This window comes from Lottia gigantea (genome assembly GCF_000327385.1).
Source record: "Lottia gigantea unplaced genomic scaffold LOTGIsca_19, whole genome shotgun sequence".
NCBI lineage: Eukaryota > Metazoa > Mollusca > Gastropoda > Lottiidae > Lottia > Lottia gigantea.
The window spans coordinates 1,152,803-1,170,134 of record NW_008708358.1 but is presented as its reverse complement, the minus strand read 5'-3'; the positions used below and the strand labels follow the sequence as shown (position 1 = coordinate 1,170,134).

Sequence of the window (17,332 nt, the reverse complement as noted above, 5' to 3'; positions counted from 1 at the left end):
GTCAACCGACAACATATTTATGACATGTTCGTTTAGCAACGGTACGAACTATATCATCCACATCTAGCTGATGACTTAATAGAAGAGAGGCATAAATCAATTACACCACATTTACTACTACTTTATTTCACAATGTCATCAATGTCACATTGTTAATTCCATCAAGATTTAAAAAAAAAAGAATAGTTCAACCACTTTGCACTCTATGTCTATTACATAGGCTATAGATTTTTTATTTAGGCCTCTATTCCAACCTCTGATACCCAGTTCGACAGTTACTTGTTTGATTCTATCTACGTGTATTATAAAGTTACCGCCTGTCGAAGGGGATCTTCGGCTGTGAAAAGATAAAACCGTCTCAAATGGTTATGTCGGGCACATAATGCAATCATTGACAATATTATTTGTCTTATAAATAATAAAGCTACTCTTTAAATTCCAAATTATCTTATTAAAGTAGGCTAAAACATAATGAATTATGAATTTCATAATGATTTTTCGTTTCAGAATATAAATATGTCATTATTATAATAATCCAATATTTTTAATATTTGGCGCGAATTATTACTTCCTGCGATTTTCATACGTTTGCTCGTTTGCTTGCTGGAAAAATGTCAATCTCAAATTCTTCTGCGCGCAGCAATCTAAACCATCTATTTGGTATTTACTTAATTTATTTTTTATCCCTTTTATCACATTCGATCTAATGGAAACCAATCTAACAGTTGGCAAATCTTTGAAAACGATCTTCGACTGCTCAATGTATATCTGCTCCCGATCGGAACATCTGACTCCAGCCGCATCCAATAACTTCTAAGCAAAAAAAATGTTTCTGGGTATTCTACGTTTGAGATAATCGACATTTACATCCTCTGGAAATTGGGGTCCCTTGGCATCAGAAACCCTTTTTTGTCAGCTCCTCTCCTGTGAAAAAATCGCCTTATAGTTCATTAAGCATGTGTCAGTAGGATAAAAAAAAGAACTTAATCATTTATTTCAGAGACAAGAAAGAGGAAGAGTGATCTGTCTCCAGACAGTAGGTCAATGTTAAAACAATCAGTTTTTAGGCTCATATCATACCATCAACAAAAAGATGAAATATTTCAAGAGGTACCATACTTTCTTTTCAGTAAAACTCTGTCTGTTGTTAATTGTTTTTATGTAAAAACTTTCATCTAGAATGAGATGGTTCAGCAACAAATTAATGAACAATTAAACAAAATGTTCAAGTGGGTAGGATGACAGTCTGAAGATCTACAGAACAGACAATATTGGCAGCATCTGAATCGTCTGAAAACAAATTAGTAAAACAATTATTTGGATGTGTATTGCACAATTTGTAAGCTAATGTGATACTAATAACATAAATGTTGTGTCAGCAATTGAATGCTTTGTTATAGCCATTATCAGGGTCAATATATGCAATACTTTGAGATACGGTTACATTCATGTACTAAAGATAATGTTAAAACTTGACAAAGTCGTGATCTTATCATATGCAACCATGGCTACTTTCAGGAGAACTAGGTGTGGCATATCATTTTTCTCTATTTATGTCATACAAAATAAATATTTACAAAATATCAGTAATAGTAATATTATATAGTAATAACCTTGAGGATTTGAACCCACAGCACATAGATGTCCAATACCAGAGAGTTAAGCAAGTTATTTTCAAGGGTCCTGATGAGAAATGAATCTTAAACACTTGATACTCGTTCTTGTCAATTTGGTTTATAAACTCTTAAAATATTTCAGACTCTATCTTCAAATGAAAGTTCTGATGAGACATTGAGACAAGGAACCAGCCAGAATGGTAAGTTATAATCATAAGAACAAACTTATTTACCATGTTGTGCAAATTGCTCGAAGATTAAAGCAAAGCAAAGAAATTTTCTATGTTTCGATGTTTTTCTAGCGTAACATGAATTACTAATGATGTCTTTTCATTAAGTAATATCTTAAGAGAATCTTTATTAAAATAAATTCTTTATAACCTACTTGGGTCAGAATTTAGTCTATCACTCCAAAAATAGGCAAATATTACCTGAAATCTTTAGATGTGACAAATATTTATTAATTTCAGCACAGTGTCTGTCGGTTTTAGAGAAAAGGGAAGAAAGTGATATTTATTCTTCAGTTTTATCTATTATCAAACTAATACATCAAAACATTGAATTGAAAAATACTATTTTACTTACTGGTAGTATGAAGGTACGTATAGGAAACTATTTGACCTTAACAATTTAAAAAAAAGTATCATGATTAATGGAATAATTGTATAGCAGATATTTTTGTAATGGATAATAGCAAATAAGTTTCCAAATCAATTAGGGAAGTTAAGGAAAATATTTGACCTTCTCAATTTAAATAAACGTATCCTGATTAATGGAATAATTGTATAGATTTTTGTAATAGATCTTTTACCCATAAGAATTTGACTGACAATGATAGTTACTGTAATGAACCTGACATCATATTGTTTGAGGATTGTTGAAAGTTTTATTAAGAAAAAATAAAAAGAAATTTGAAGAAGTTAATCACATCAAAAAGGTGAAAATAACAAAATGATGATAATGCTGATAAACATTGTGAGAAAGGACATAAGACCAATTTGAATATTGATTGTAATTGTAGCAAGAAGTTGAAAAAGTATAAAGTTGATAAAGGAAATTATATCGACTGGTAATTTTCAAAATAGTCAGATACTGGCTTTATTTAATAAACAGGTACCTTAATATATAATCAAATCAATGATTGCTTGTTGTGCTGCCTCGATATATCAATGAATCAATACAATGCAATGTGACATGCCAGGATATCGTATTGGACGATAGTATATTGACACTGTTCCTTTACGATATACCAGATATACATGTCCATACATATAACTCGGCATCTTCCAAAATACGCAAGATATCAAAAGTAGAAGATTCATACACAAGATTTGATATCAACAATAAATTGCCATTAATATTAGTTATGTGATATGCAAATTAGATTTTTTAAAGTAATAGAATTGTTGAAATGGAGTGTTCAATTATAATACCATTTCATACGGTTTAAACATCAATCACATTTTTTATCCCAGAAGTTTCCAATTGAAGTTTGGTGGATGTTGAACAAAGATAATGTATATACCATTGAAAATTATATCAAAAGGTTTGTGTGCATAATTTGTTATAAGCACTGTATAAAAACAGTAAAATCAGTTGGTTAACACAAAACAAGTCAATCCTTTGAATAAAACTGGGTCTGATTATATGGATTTTTTACCTTAAATAATTTGGTGAATTTTCATACCAAATGCATGGCAAAGTAAATGTGTATTGGAGTTTGGAGGTGATAATAGAATGAAAAGGTCATTTGCATCAGTATCATGTGAAATGCTTGCTAACCTTAAGGTGTCTACAACTTATTTTTAGATGTGATGAGAATAGTGCTCAAGAAGTATCTGAAGAATTATTCAGTTTATTAGAAGGAGATTCTGGTACTAGAGATATTAGACAACAGATAGTTACAGGTTGGTCTTTATATAATGCTCTCTTGATAAACCTGTCTTCTATATTTGTAAAAAACTATCTGCGACAACTGTTAAATATTAAATAAATAAGCACACTATTATTGATATACTACTCTTTCCTTTAATGTTTGCAATGTTTCAATTCACATACAGGAATCTTTATCAAGCATAAGATAATAATGATAATGAAAATAAACGAAAATAACAATAGATAAAAGATGAACAGTGATGGTGAAAGTTAAAGAATTAAGTCATCCCACATATATGACAGATAGTGTCCTTTATCCCTGTTTGGTTTATGTAAAAAAAAATTTGGATCATCTTGGATGAGTAATACAAGGGACGTAGGGCATGCTCACCCTTTTGGAACAACTACATGAAAAATTTCCTTCTCCAGCCAGAAAATCATCATTTTTACAAGAAAATTATCAGCTTCTCTGTTGGTTAATTACATATATCTTTTAATTACAATGGGTGGCTTCGTACTTGTTTTCAGACTTTACTGATATATTAGTGAAGATTGCCTTTCCTGAAAAGAAAAGTGAACATCAAGTTCCTCTCAAAAGGGTATGTATTCTATTTCAATCAGTCAATTGTATTATCTCATTGTATAGTTATACAATTCAAAAGAATTTAAAATCTTAAAATTCTTAGAGTGAGGGGATAAATAAAATGAATGGAGTTTTACATCCTTCTTTTCTGGAAAGCAAGGGGATAAGAGAACTACTAAGTCAACTGCAAATCTGTATTTCTGTACTGAAAACAAATTAGCTTTGCATGGAGCACAATCACCAGCCATTGACAAATTTCAGTACTGTTTTTGTAATATATCTTTCAGATGTGTATGAAGATTTTAGATGGAGTCACAAAAGGTAAGAGCTCTCTGATTAATTTGTACCTTGAAGTTAAATGACTTGATAGACCTCAACATGAACTTATTTGCCTCCGAAAGCTTGATATTCAGTTTAAATATAAACACTTTCCACAAGGTCATTTATAGCTTTTAAGCTTTAAGATCAAAGTCTAAGTTCACTACCTCCTCTTAGAGTCTGTTTCATATCAAATTGATTTGCAAATTTGACAGGATTTATTGTATCATTTTAGGAGTGTTATGCCAAATGAAAGATTTTACAGAAGGGACGATATTACACACCTTCCCACCAACTGATGCTTTGAAACAATCATATTATAGAAAATACGCCATTCATACACTCTCATTTACTATGAGTTATTTACCTAATATGAAAGGTATTGTGATTATTTAGATATTTCAATCCCTTTGTTTTTTTTTGGAGTAAGACAATGAAGGTTGAGTAAGGATCTCTCAGATCTCTTATAACCCCACATCTTGATGTACCTCGTGGAGGAATAGGTAGTACAAAGATAGAGTGAGCGATTGAAATATTCACATAGCAAAGATTGAAAGATACTTCTATCTGACTATCATTTGTTAAGTTTAAACCCGAAACTAATTGTCTTGTTTATATTTTCAGTGTCTCAAGCGCTACAGAATCAGGGAGAATGGAAGTCTGCTAAAACCAATCCAGTTCGAATTCAACTGTATAAACAGGTACTGTGAAACACCAATTTGTTTATGACTGACTATACATGAACATTGGTGTAAAATCTTCTGAAAATTTTATCATAAATTAGATAATTGGGTTAGGAAATCAGGCCTGGTATTCTCAAAATGATCTTAGCGCTAGGATGTCCTGGAATCAATGTTAGAAGATAAGAACCTAGGACATCTTAGCACTAGGATGATTTTGAGAATACGTGGCCAGGAGAGTAGACATTGTTAACCTTTAAAGATGCATTTTTTTATTGATGGTGCTCGATTAGTTAGTTCTGCACAGGTTCTGCCTCTTCTAACTCTGGCAATCGAATCATTCTTTTCCTTTCTCCACCATTTTGAATTCTGTCTGCACCTCCCTTTTTTGCCACAGGTAGAAAACATTCTGACTCTGTTCCAAATGGTTTTGTTGAACTTATTGATTCTATGAATCCCGAATGTGCTGATCAAGAGCCCCCATAATGTCATCTGTTTAAGCTAAGCAAATCTAGCTTTGTTATATTTTAACTGTTAATTTTGTAGCTAATGTTAGTATTCGAAGCCAGAGAAGTATTAGATATTTTAAATAGAATTCTGGAAAGACAGGAAGTCAATTGGGAAAATGTTTTGTCATTTTTAGCCACATTTTTAGTTTGTTTTAAAGATGCTTCATCACTAATTGAAGGTTTGTTGACATAGTTCTTGATTAAATATTAACTCAATGTTTACAATGAAAATTAATCTAATAGTTTATTCTGTTCTTGATACACATTAATTAGTTCATTGATTACTTGTTATTGATTGAAGTACATTTCATCTTCACTAAAAGCCACTTAATGCCATTCATAGAATCCTTGTGGCTGTAGTGCATATGTACTTGTGTGCTCTTTTTCAACTGTTAAACAAATGCATAGAAGACTCCCATCCTCTTGGAGCAACCATACCCTACATAGAGATACTGGATTGAAAATGCTTAAAGACTTAGCATGTATGTCAAATGTCTTACAAAAGAATATTAGGCTTGATATAATGTACTGCTTACTAATTCCAGTTGATACTTAATGTTTGACAGATGTCACCTAGCTAGAGACAGCATGTTTTAAATTTGAATTTTTCTTTTAACGTCTGCTCTTTATTAGACCATGTGAAAAGATTGTTGAGTGAAGGACTAGAAAAAGGTGATATGGAAAGTACTATTGTTGCTTTCTTTTTGATCAGACAGAGTTGTCTAGAGGGTCCACATGTTTTTCCATCATACCAAGATTGGTTTCAGGTAACTTAACTTCAAAAAATAATATTCAGGCCGTGTTCTTTTGAACGTGATGCTTTGAATCGATAGAAAAAAGTCTCCTATTCTTAAAGTGACAATGCATTTATCTGTTATAAGGGAAACAAAAAACAATGGTCTAGATTTATTACAGATATTACAGTTTTTGAAAAGAAAAAAACTAGAAAGACATTAGTGAACATTTGATATGGATCATAATTTGGATATGAGACTAGTTGCTTCAAAAGACTTGTATTAATTTAATTATTTAACAGCCTTAACATTGGAAGGGAAAATATGTTCATCTAAGTTTGAACAGTTGTATGTTCAGATTAAGTTAGAAATTATTATTCTATTGCCTTGAAAGATTTATTTCAATTATTTTTGTAGCAAACATTTGGAGATTCTGGAAGAACTGTGGCAGAGTCCAAGAAAGCTTTCAGTTTCCTGATGAAGTTCTTGACTGATGTAGTGCCATATGAATTGGCAGTATATTTAAAGGTTTGTTATGAATTATATTATTAGATATATGCTTCAGGGTAAAATCATGTTTATAAATTATCGATATTCACAAGCAAGAATTGTAAAAAAAGAAATATCAGTGATTGTTCTTATTTCTAAAGTGTTGTGTATATTTTTACATTCAAGGCACAGACTCATAAAATAATGTTAATATAAGAATATTTGCAATTAAAAGAACTGGGGATGAATTTTGATGTAAGCTTATTATATGCTTTAAAAGATCTCAGAGACTTGCAAATAGTTACAATCTTTTTGTTGCAGGCACATGTATTAAAGCCGCCATGGTCACCAGTTAAATGTCGAGATTTGTTATCAGATTATATTTTACTTGCTAAAACAAGACTAGCTGATTTAAAGGTAGGCTCTCAACTACAATGTTTTCCATACTTTAAGTTATTATCAGCTGATGTATTATTTATTTTAATTGTAGGTTTCTAGGATGGCTTCTATTCAGAGATATAATACACTTGATGAAAATGTGTTTACCATCTTTATTCAGGCTTGCCACACTCCCCAAGGGAGATAACTCTTAATACAGACTTGCTATCTTAAGACCACAATATTATATGCTAGACTATATGACAATATGACATTGAATCAAGGGCAGTCCGATGTAGAATTACATCCATAGATTAAACTGATGCAAAAATAGTATGCTTTCCTCTGGATCCCATGATGTTTCAATCCAATCAATGGACAGATAAATTTAGTGTTGTACAGATTAATATTCATTTATATTGTTGCTTTACTTCAAGAAATATTTTGTTTACAGCAACCAATAGGCAGTGAAGATAGGTATAATGAAACTGGACATATTGTCACAGCTAGACAAAAGGTAAAGTTTTAGATTTGATATTTTTGATGCACTAGTTGTTTTTATTTTTAGTTAGGTCAAGCAATTAACTATGTTTTCTAAGCAATTGTATATCTTTTTGCTAAGTGAGATTTGTTTAGATTAGATTTCTAAATATGTATATTCATAACATATATTATTTACTTTAGGAAGAACAGGCTGAACAACATGTCCTAAAAGCATTGAGTGGTTTTGAATCAACTGGAAAAATTCCTGCATCTGTTATGGAGGCCAGGTAAACCTTATTTGTACCTTGATTAATTTTGATTACACCAATCATGATAAGGATGCAACTTGTTTTGCACTGATATGCTTCATATGCAAAAAGTTGGATGGAAAACTTCATTTAGTATTTCCATATATATATTCCTGAAATCAATAATAAAATATTTTCACTGATAAAATAGTGCTCAATACATCAATTGTAGAGCGATATAGAAATATTAAAACAGAACTTGAATCATGTTGCTCAGAGTTACAGGCTATGTGATCTTGTATTCCAGTATTTTTCGGAAGCCATATTTTGTGGGTCAGTTCTTACCAGCTTTACTTAAACCAAGACCAGTGAGTTTTACATATTATTTTTCTTTCTTATCATCTCAACTCGGAGAAAAGATTTTAAGACATGAAATTTTTTTGTTGCTTTATACAATTAATTTGAAAACACTTTAAATGATTGATCAATGACTAAAGTGATCTTTATTTGGCCCCTGAAACTCCCACTTACATAGCAGAAAATACCCCTGTGATAACCTCACTAGATGCTATATTTAATAGTTACCAGATATACCTGATACTAGAATGAAGTTTATGAAGTTGTTACATAAAGCAGATAAAATATCTAATACACTGTATAATCAGTATGTATCGAACTGTCAGAAAGCAGCACAGAAATTATTACAAGGTAATGGTTAAATGACAATTGGTCTTAGTTACAATACTGTAGGACTCAAACTCAGTGGATTAAAATTGGAAGAGGTCTACAACGAGATATCTTAAGGAACTGTGAACAATGGTAGCTCTGCATGGTTATGGATTCTAATTTTCACTAGAAATTAGAAAATGACAGTGTTTTCATCTGTGTGCTTCATCAGTCTACAATTGCAGCGATTTTGCAGATTCTTGCAGTTGCTAGCAGTTGTTAAAATCCAGTTCCTCTCAGTCAATTTCAAGGTATTCTTGAGACACCAAACCCATATCTCCTTGGTTGCATGTGTCAGTTGTGGAAAGGAGATGTAGAATGTACTTCCGTTTTGTGTCCTAGGTGTGTTTAATATCAGTGATAATGAAGACAACTGTATGGGTGATGTTTCCTTACCACCAGTTGAACAGCTTAAATACCGGCTAAATCAACTTAAAGATACACTAGAAAATAATACACACAATAAAGGTATCAACATCATTTATTATGCATTTGGAGAGGGAAATTTTTTCTTGATAGTTCTACAGCTTTATGCTGCAAGATTTTTCTGGTGACATCTAATATAATTAGTGTCATATGATCTGTCTTTTGTGGTCTTAAGATATTAAAAGTTATCACCCTTGGAAGAGTGTTTAGGCCTGAATTTTTCTTTGTTATATTTACAAACCATTCAAGACAAATGTCATATACTTTAAATCTTATTCCTTTATTGTTTTTTTCAGTGAATGAGGTTTTATCTCATATCAGTGATAAAATAGAACTTATTTTGAATATTGATCAGAAACAATCAGAAAACAGTACAGATAGTGTTACCATAGTAACAATTGATACTGATTATCCTCAATTACAGCCAGTATATGTAGATGTACGTAGGGTCTAATTTATTATTGTTAAAAGGAATAAGTAAATTTAACATGGATTACAAAGCCCTTATTCTTAAATCTGTCTACTGGCCATCTTTTGCATTGGAAACACACACCCATATATTCTGGCTCACAGAAATCATGATTAAATAAGACAAAGGGCTTACATACAACAACATAGATTAGAACCATAACCAGCATATCCTGATATTACCATACATGATGGCATAGAATATCAAATGCCATAACCGATTGATCCATTTTGAGCTATTTTTTCTAGCAATTAGTAAGTTATTACAACAAACATTTTCTTGAGCAATAGCATGTCTTCTTGCAGCTGAATTCTTTATTTGTTGACTAAAATGTTAAGTACTTGCCAGGTTTTCCTTCTTGTTTTCAGGTTGTTGATACAATTCTTAACTTTATATGTAAAATGGTCTATAGTGACATACAATGTAACAGGCAATCTGATTGGTTAAAGGGTTTATTAGCAATATTAAGCCAACATCGGCCATTGGTTAATCCTCTGATTACCAGAATATTAGTATTGCTTACAAGTAAGGTAAGAATCAAAAGCATCAGGACGCCTTTTCTCAAAAATTTATCAAAAAAGATTATATTAGGTGTGCAGAAACTCCAAAGGGATGCATGTAGATAAATATACCTTATTTCTGTAATAACTATATAGGGACGCGGGATGAATTATATAGGTCAGTTGTCTGCTGAAGATCGCATAGTGTGAAACTCTCAGTAACAACTACATGGTTTTTTAAGTTCTGTTTTAATATTTCTAACATTTGTCTATTATATAATGCAGATAGGCTGTCCAGCCTTGTTATACCTCTACTCAGAAACTTGGGCTACACATGATATACTCAATTTTCTCACTGTGATCTTCAACTTCCCATTTTTTGGAGAAATTATTCAGTATTAGTGTAAGTAATATGAACCACATGTCTTATCATTTAGGACTCGAGTCTTAAAGAGCATCATATACAAGGTCTGTCTAGTATATTCTGTATGATGATGTCTGAGGGATGTCAATTTAACACTGTTCTTGTTAAGGATTGTTCATGCTCTATCCCCCCATCTGATATTTTACATGTTATATTAAAAAGAATGGAAACTAAAGTTCCTCCTGCATTATTGTTAAGGTGAGATGTTATTTTGTTATCTATAATGTCATTCTGATTATTCCTAAGTCTTTGAAGCATTTCTTATTTCTTTTTTAGAGCACTCTCCCCTCTTTTGTAGAATTCACTCTTGATAAAGGCATTTAATATTTTGATATTTTCATTTTTTCCAGATTTTTAAGCAGTTACTTACAGTTTGGTTTTTATAATAATTGTTTTGTTAATGGTTGTAATGAGAAGTTGCTCAAATCGGTAAGTTTTATTCATTAAATTTGTTATTTGTTATTAGTCTGTTAAATACTAATGTACAGTAGTACAGTAAAACACCTGTAAATGAGCATCCCGTAGGACTGACTGCCAGTTCTGTGGGAATGCCTAGATGTTAGTATGTTGAAGATATAAGAAATGTTTTAAATTGTATTGTAGTATATGTTAGTATGTTGGAGATATAAGAAATGTTTTAAATTGTATTGTAGTATAAGTTAGTATGTTGAAGATATAAATGTTTTAAATTGTATTGTAGTATATGTTAGTATGTTGGAGATATAAATGTTTTAAATTGTATTGTAGTATATGTTAGTATGTTGGAGATATAAGAAATGTTTTAAATTGTATTGTAGTATATGTTAGTATGTTGAAGATATAAATGTTTTAAATTGTATTGTAGTATATGTTAGTATGTTGGAGATATAAGAAATGTTTTAAATTGTATTGTAGTATATGTTAGTATGTTGGAGATATAAAAATGTTTTAAATTGTATTGTAGTATATGTTAGTATGTTGAAGATATAAATGTTTTAAATTGTATTGTAGTATATGTTAGTATGTTGAAGATATAAATGTTTTAAATTGTATTGTAGTATATGTTAGTATGTTGAAGATATAAATGTTTTAAATTGTATTGTAGTATATGTTAGTATGTTGGAGATATAAGAAATGTTTTAAATTGTATTGTAGTATAAGTTAGTATGTTGAAGATATAAATGTTTTAAATTGTATTGTAGTATATGTTAGTATGTTGAAGATATAAATGTTTTAAATTGTATTGTAGTATATGTTAGTATGTTGGAGATATAAGAAATGTTTTAAATTGTATTGTAGTATATGTTAGTATGTTGGAGATATAAGAAATGTTTTAAATTGTATTGTAGTATAAGTTAGTATGTTGAAGATATAAATGTTTTAAATTGTATTGTAGTATATGTTAGTATGTTGAAGCTATAAGAAATGTTTTAAATTGTATTGTAGTATATGTTAGTATGTTGGAGATATAAGAAATGTTTTAAATTGTATTGTAGTATATGTTAGTATGTTGGAGATATAAGAAATGTTATGATAAAACCAGTTATAATGATAACTGTGATATTACTATGACTGTATATAATTCAACACTGTTTCAAGACCTAGTCAAGGACATACAGGTGAAAACGTACTTTGAATATCATTATATTTCTGTCAAAACTTAAAAAGAAATTTTAAGTTGGAGCAAGTTATTCGAGAAAGGCCAATGCCAGAGGCTTGACTTGTTGGCTGGATTTACTGCATCCAAGTTATGTTAAATTATACCATTTTCCTTGTTTGCTTCATCAGATAACCATAAGAGAATGGCTAGAGTTTGAATCCAATGTTTACGGCAAGGATGAACTTTCTGAATTGCAAAGGTAGGTAACTCAGAATTATCTGATATTAACTTGCAATTGGTTTTTGAAATTTTGTGTTTTTGTGGCCAAGCTCCCATATTGTTTGATCATGGACAGTCAATATTGTAGTCTTAATATTGATGCTGATTTAAGAGTTATCTCACTTGGGAGAGTTATTGAAAGCCTGAATAAAGATGCTGGTCTGAATTCATTGAGTGTGTTTCATCTTTTATCAAAGCCGTCCGGGAAAACCTGGTTCCCGTCACTAAATGATAATGTTGTGATAAAGCTGTGATAATATATGACTTGTATATATGAGAGTTTGTATTTCAGGTATGAATACCATTCTGATATTATTTACAATCACTTCCTTCGAGATTATGATGCTGTCGCTGTGGCATCAGAACTGTTCCAGTGCTGTTTATTATTACAAGACAGGTGAGTTTCTCAGATCCTGTAATTGTTTCTCAATATTAGTATTTTGAATAAGACAATCAACTGACACATTGTGTTCTACAGGCTGTGCATATTAAAGGTCCATTGCCTACTGGAAATCATCCGATATCCTTGTTGTTTATATTTTCCAGTGGTACTATATGTGATATGTGTTCAAGATCAGGGGATGGTCATTCTGTTAGTGAATGGAATAACTTATTACAGGTATTATTGACAGTTTGTTATTTTAGAGTTATGCAGCCTCATTATCTTCAATATAATACACACTATATATCTTCTATCTTGAAATTAGGATATCATAGATAATTTGATAATCTTTGACCGATGTGATACTAATCTGTGAAAATGTTTGACCCTTTCAGCAAGTTTACTAAGCATTATTTTTGCATTGTTATTAATACTGTTTTTAAAGAGAAATATTTTGGTTTGATTACAGAGTATATTACCTTTGCTACCAAGTCAAAAAGATGATGATGAACCATGGGCTATTAGACAATGGCAAAAATATATTGGTGAAAGTTCTTCTGATAAGCGATGTTTTCAAACGTTGATATTCATAAGGTATGACTGTCTGAGTATTCTCCATCAAGTTTCAAACTTTGTCTGATTCACAGTTAAATTTTATTTTTTTACTACAAATTAATTTTCAAGGCTTTTGCTCCGTTATGACCACAGAAAACTTCCATTGGGCCATTAATAGTTCTTTGTAAGTACGAGCTGGGACTGATAATTTTCAATAAAAGCTCTTATTCCATCATGATTAGCTATACCTAGTGCTGTTATAATTTCACATACATTTCAGGTCAATAATGAAATTTCCTAGCCACTTATTATTTGTAAACCATACCTTCGATGTGACACCAAATATGGTTTCAGCTGCATTGGAATTTCTGAAAAATCATATGGTAGGTTTCTAATATATGCAATAAATATACGATATAAACTAAGCTATGTGTTCTCTCTTTTAAAATAAAGGCATGCTGAGGTGACAAAACCAGTCTCAGGGTGGCATCCATTTGGTAAAAGCAGTATTGAGCATATTCTTGTATTTATTAAAAACCCATGAATTGAATGTGCTGATTTACTTTTGTTATTGTAGAAGGAACATATAAATGAAGGATGTTATTTCACCTTGCCATTCACAGTTTACATATTACAGGTATTGATTTAATATTTTCTTTATTCTTTATGTAGGAAAATCCTGCTTCAGAGTTTGATGCTACAGTCAGAGCTTTGAGAAGCACATTCTCAATCATAAAAATACATTTTAATGCTAACTTTATTAACAAATCAAATTACCGTATTACTAAAAGTAATCTAGAGTTCGTCTTTGTCAAAATGGTGAAACAGCCCCTCGTTCTCAACAAGCTAGTTATTGTACATGTATAAATAAATGAGTTTTAATTTAGGGTCTTATATCTGTAAGTCAGTTTTTAGAAGATAGAAAAATATTACAACAAATATCATTACAGAATATATTTCTTGTTTCTTTTGTGGTAAGTTCCGTTTGTGCCTTCTTAAACGAATTTGATTATCAGCTGATAACATTTATAGTCTGATTCAAATGAGCAAATTTAATGGCTTGCATCTTTTCTGCTTCTTATTAAGCTAATAAAAAGGAGCAAAGCCTTTTATGTAGAGAAATTTGGACCTCACAGAGGCTTGTAAATTTTCAGACAGTTGAGCTGCCTCGTCGTTCACAACCACGAATTAGAGTCAAATCAACAGCAGGACAATCTCAATTAATATGTTTCTCTGCAAAACATTTCTTAAAAAGTCTGTTTAATGAAGAGTGCTTAAGTGTTTGTTATAATTTCAGGTACATTGGAAACATATCCAGCATTTGTGGTCAAAATTAAATCTTCCGCTTGTTAATATTTCATCATTTGATATCGCAACAGACACAAGGTATGAATCGTTCCATACGTCTTTAATACATCCATATAACTTAGTGCTATGATGTAATCTCCCTACTTCTCTTTAAAGATTGACAATTGCTAATTAAATATTATACGGGGACCAAGTGGACAAAACCAGCCAGAAACTCTGTTAGATTCTTCTTGTGATTGTGATAATGGTACAATAATTTCTGTGATTGGTTTAATTCCAGGGTGGTTTTAGAAGAAAATGGTTTCTCTTCTCTGCCTTCTAAAAGTGAGCTATGTGTTGCAGCTTCTTTATTCTCTATACTTATCAAAAGGTATATATTTTATTGCAATTATGAACTCATTTAAATAAAAGAAAAAAGGTAAATTACATCCTCAAAAATAACAAAATACTTTGACAAAGTATCAGTTTTATTCTTCTTTTCTTTTAGAAAATATATTGATGTTGAAGCAGTGATGGAACAGATAACTCTGAGCCTTTCAAATCAGGTAACCTACACTTGAATTTTATTACCTTATTCCCTCAGATTGGACTAATGTATCGACAAGGTCAGCCAGTGGCAGAATGGCATGGTGCTTGTATCTTCTTTTTTTTTTTTTAGAAAACTTATCGGTATTAGTATTGGTAATGGTTATATTTTAAAGGACAGTAGCGCCATTTTGGGGGGTTGACTTTTTGTCTTGAATATATGTTAATAGTCTTCAGAAGTACTAGAAATGTACGAAAATCACATAATTCCTTTAAAAATACTTATAACTAGGAATTTTGCGCACTATTTCTATATATGTCTTTTCTGTATATCACAGAGTTTCTTACTTCTTAATTCGACAGTGAGCTATGAACACTATTACTGATAACCTCAGTAAAAAATTCCAGTTTCTGAGTCTAAAGTATGATTGGTCAAAATAATGGCCTACCTGTCCCTTTAAACTAAAATTAAGTAAATTACTTTGTTTGTAGACTGCTGTAAACCTTTTAGATATGATTCTGTGCTACAGTGCAGTGAATAGTGTTTCAGAGGTACGTACATCTGAGTGGTTATTTTATGTTAGAAATTAGGCTCAAGATATCTAAAAAATGTCAATTTTTATAGTTCACTTAACAAAAGTTAAAGTAAAACACTTAGTAAACTTTTATTACACAAAACTGAATTCAGTTATTTTGTTCATTAATTTCTGTTTTTTTTTTTGTAAATCAATTTTGTGTTCAGATTGATAGTTGTGAGAATACTGGTAGATGCAAAAAAGTGGTTAATTTCATTATAAGCAGAGCACCATCTGTATTTCCTGTTATATTTACTGATTGTATCATTAAGCAATATTTAGCCTCAGCTGAAGCTAAGCGTTACTATGAGTTTACTATTTTGAGGTAAGCATTCACATTAAATATATGGATGAAGTGAACAAAGATGAGAAGCTTTTATAAAAGGATGTTGGGTGTTTAGGTCCTCGACAGATAAAAAAGAAACAAAAAACTGCAGTGTGGACAAATTAACTTTTTTGCAAAGTTATCACAAATTGGATATGAGATATAAATTTTGAAGGAAACGTTAAAAACTGTTAACCTTTCAAACTAAGGCTTTGATTCTTAAAAATATGAGTGATTGGTTAAAATATTCTGACCTGAAGTGCATGCAACAGTTGTGCAGGAAAGAGTTTCAAGAACAGATTGATCAAAAGCATTCAAAGCCCACATATATTATTCTTGTGACTTGACAATGAGGGAATTTAAAAGAGGATGTTATTTTTATTTTTGCAGGAGTTTATCTGAATTATCAGATGATAAGTTAAAACATTTCCTTGAAGAAAAAATGAACTGTAAACACATTATTACTTGTTTTTCTAAAATCACTGAAAAATTTGATCAAGATTCAAAGCAGCCTATTGATGAAATATTAGATCACTGTAACTTTACTAAAAAATGTTTAAAAATGACACCACAGTCCCATCTCCTGTTCATAGACAAGGTAAGTTGCTCTTGAGTTCAGGGAAATATAAAAGAAATTATATTTCATGTTCATCTGCCTTTAAATCTATTCAGAAACAAAATACATTCTGGCCTTCGAAATCCATAAGCATTGAGCATTTACCAAACATTATGATTTCATTGAACATCTTGAATTGTTTCTTCTATTTCATTTTTCAGAGTTTGGTTAAGAACTGTGGTATTGATGTATATAATCTTTTTATTTCCCTAAGCACCAGGTGAAAATATCAACATGGATATTGTTTTAAAGAGTAAGACTCTGGGATTGTAGAAGATACAAAACCATATTTTTAAGAAATGTGGAAGTGTAAAGTTGCCACTAGTCGTGTATGTGGTAGAAATCTGGAAAACTTTTCTGTTATGTGTTAATTACTAAATTCAGGTTGCTTGACTTGTTCACAACGAATCCGGGTCCGTTCGCCCCTGTTCATGTTCGTCCTCTTTTCACTTTTTCCCTGAGAGCTGTTCACAACCTGAGTTGCCCTTGTTATGTTTAAGCTCAGCATTTTAAATAACGACTTATCAATGTATAAGTGCTAATATAGTACTGAGAAATTTATATTTCCCAATTAGACAAGGGGGGTCATAAAAACAGCTTTATAACATTCTTGGATTATGTGGTCAAAGGACGTAAAAGCAGTTACAGAAGAAGACAGAGACCTATTCTGAAAAAAGAGAATTTGGTTGATCAGTTTGGAGAGATATCAAGATACAATACAAATTGTTTA

The 17,332-nt window shown here is 31.0% G+C and overlaps 1 protein-coding gene across 1 annotated transcript; it reads left to right on the top strand.

Moving 5' to 3' along the window:
* Positions 1-1,185: 1,185 nt before the first annotated feature.
* On the top strand, positions 1,186-16,826 carry LOTGIDRAFT_159082 (hypothetical protein; the record flags this gene model as incomplete). The annotated part of the gene is made up of 37 exons (XM_009052742.1): positions 1,186-1,233; positions 1,759-1,816; positions 2,087-2,214; positions 3,092-3,162; positions 3,426-3,523; positions 4,020-4,090; positions 4,362-4,395; positions 4,628-4,771; positions 5,017-5,093; positions 5,619-5,760; positions 6,215-6,348; positions 6,733-6,843; positions 7,126-7,221; positions 7,637-7,699; positions 7,867-7,952; positions 8,221-8,281; positions 8,495-8,621; positions 8,982-9,107; positions 9,362-9,504; positions 9,903-10,064; positions 10,472-10,656; positions 10,809-10,887; positions 11,934-12,056; positions 12,226-12,296; positions 12,609-12,713; positions 12,863-12,935; positions 13,168-13,292; positions 13,534-13,636; positions 13,831-13,890; positions 14,141-14,227; positions 14,551-14,639; positions 14,842-14,931; positions 15,049-15,106; positions 15,579-15,638; positions 15,829-15,986; positions 16,377-16,584; positions 16,764-16,826. 37 exons carry the CDS (start codon positions 1,186-1,188, stop codon positions 16,824-16,826), a joined length of 3,717 nt encoding a protein of 1,238 aa, XP_009050990.1.
* Positions 16,827-17,332: the final 506 nt, after the last annotated feature.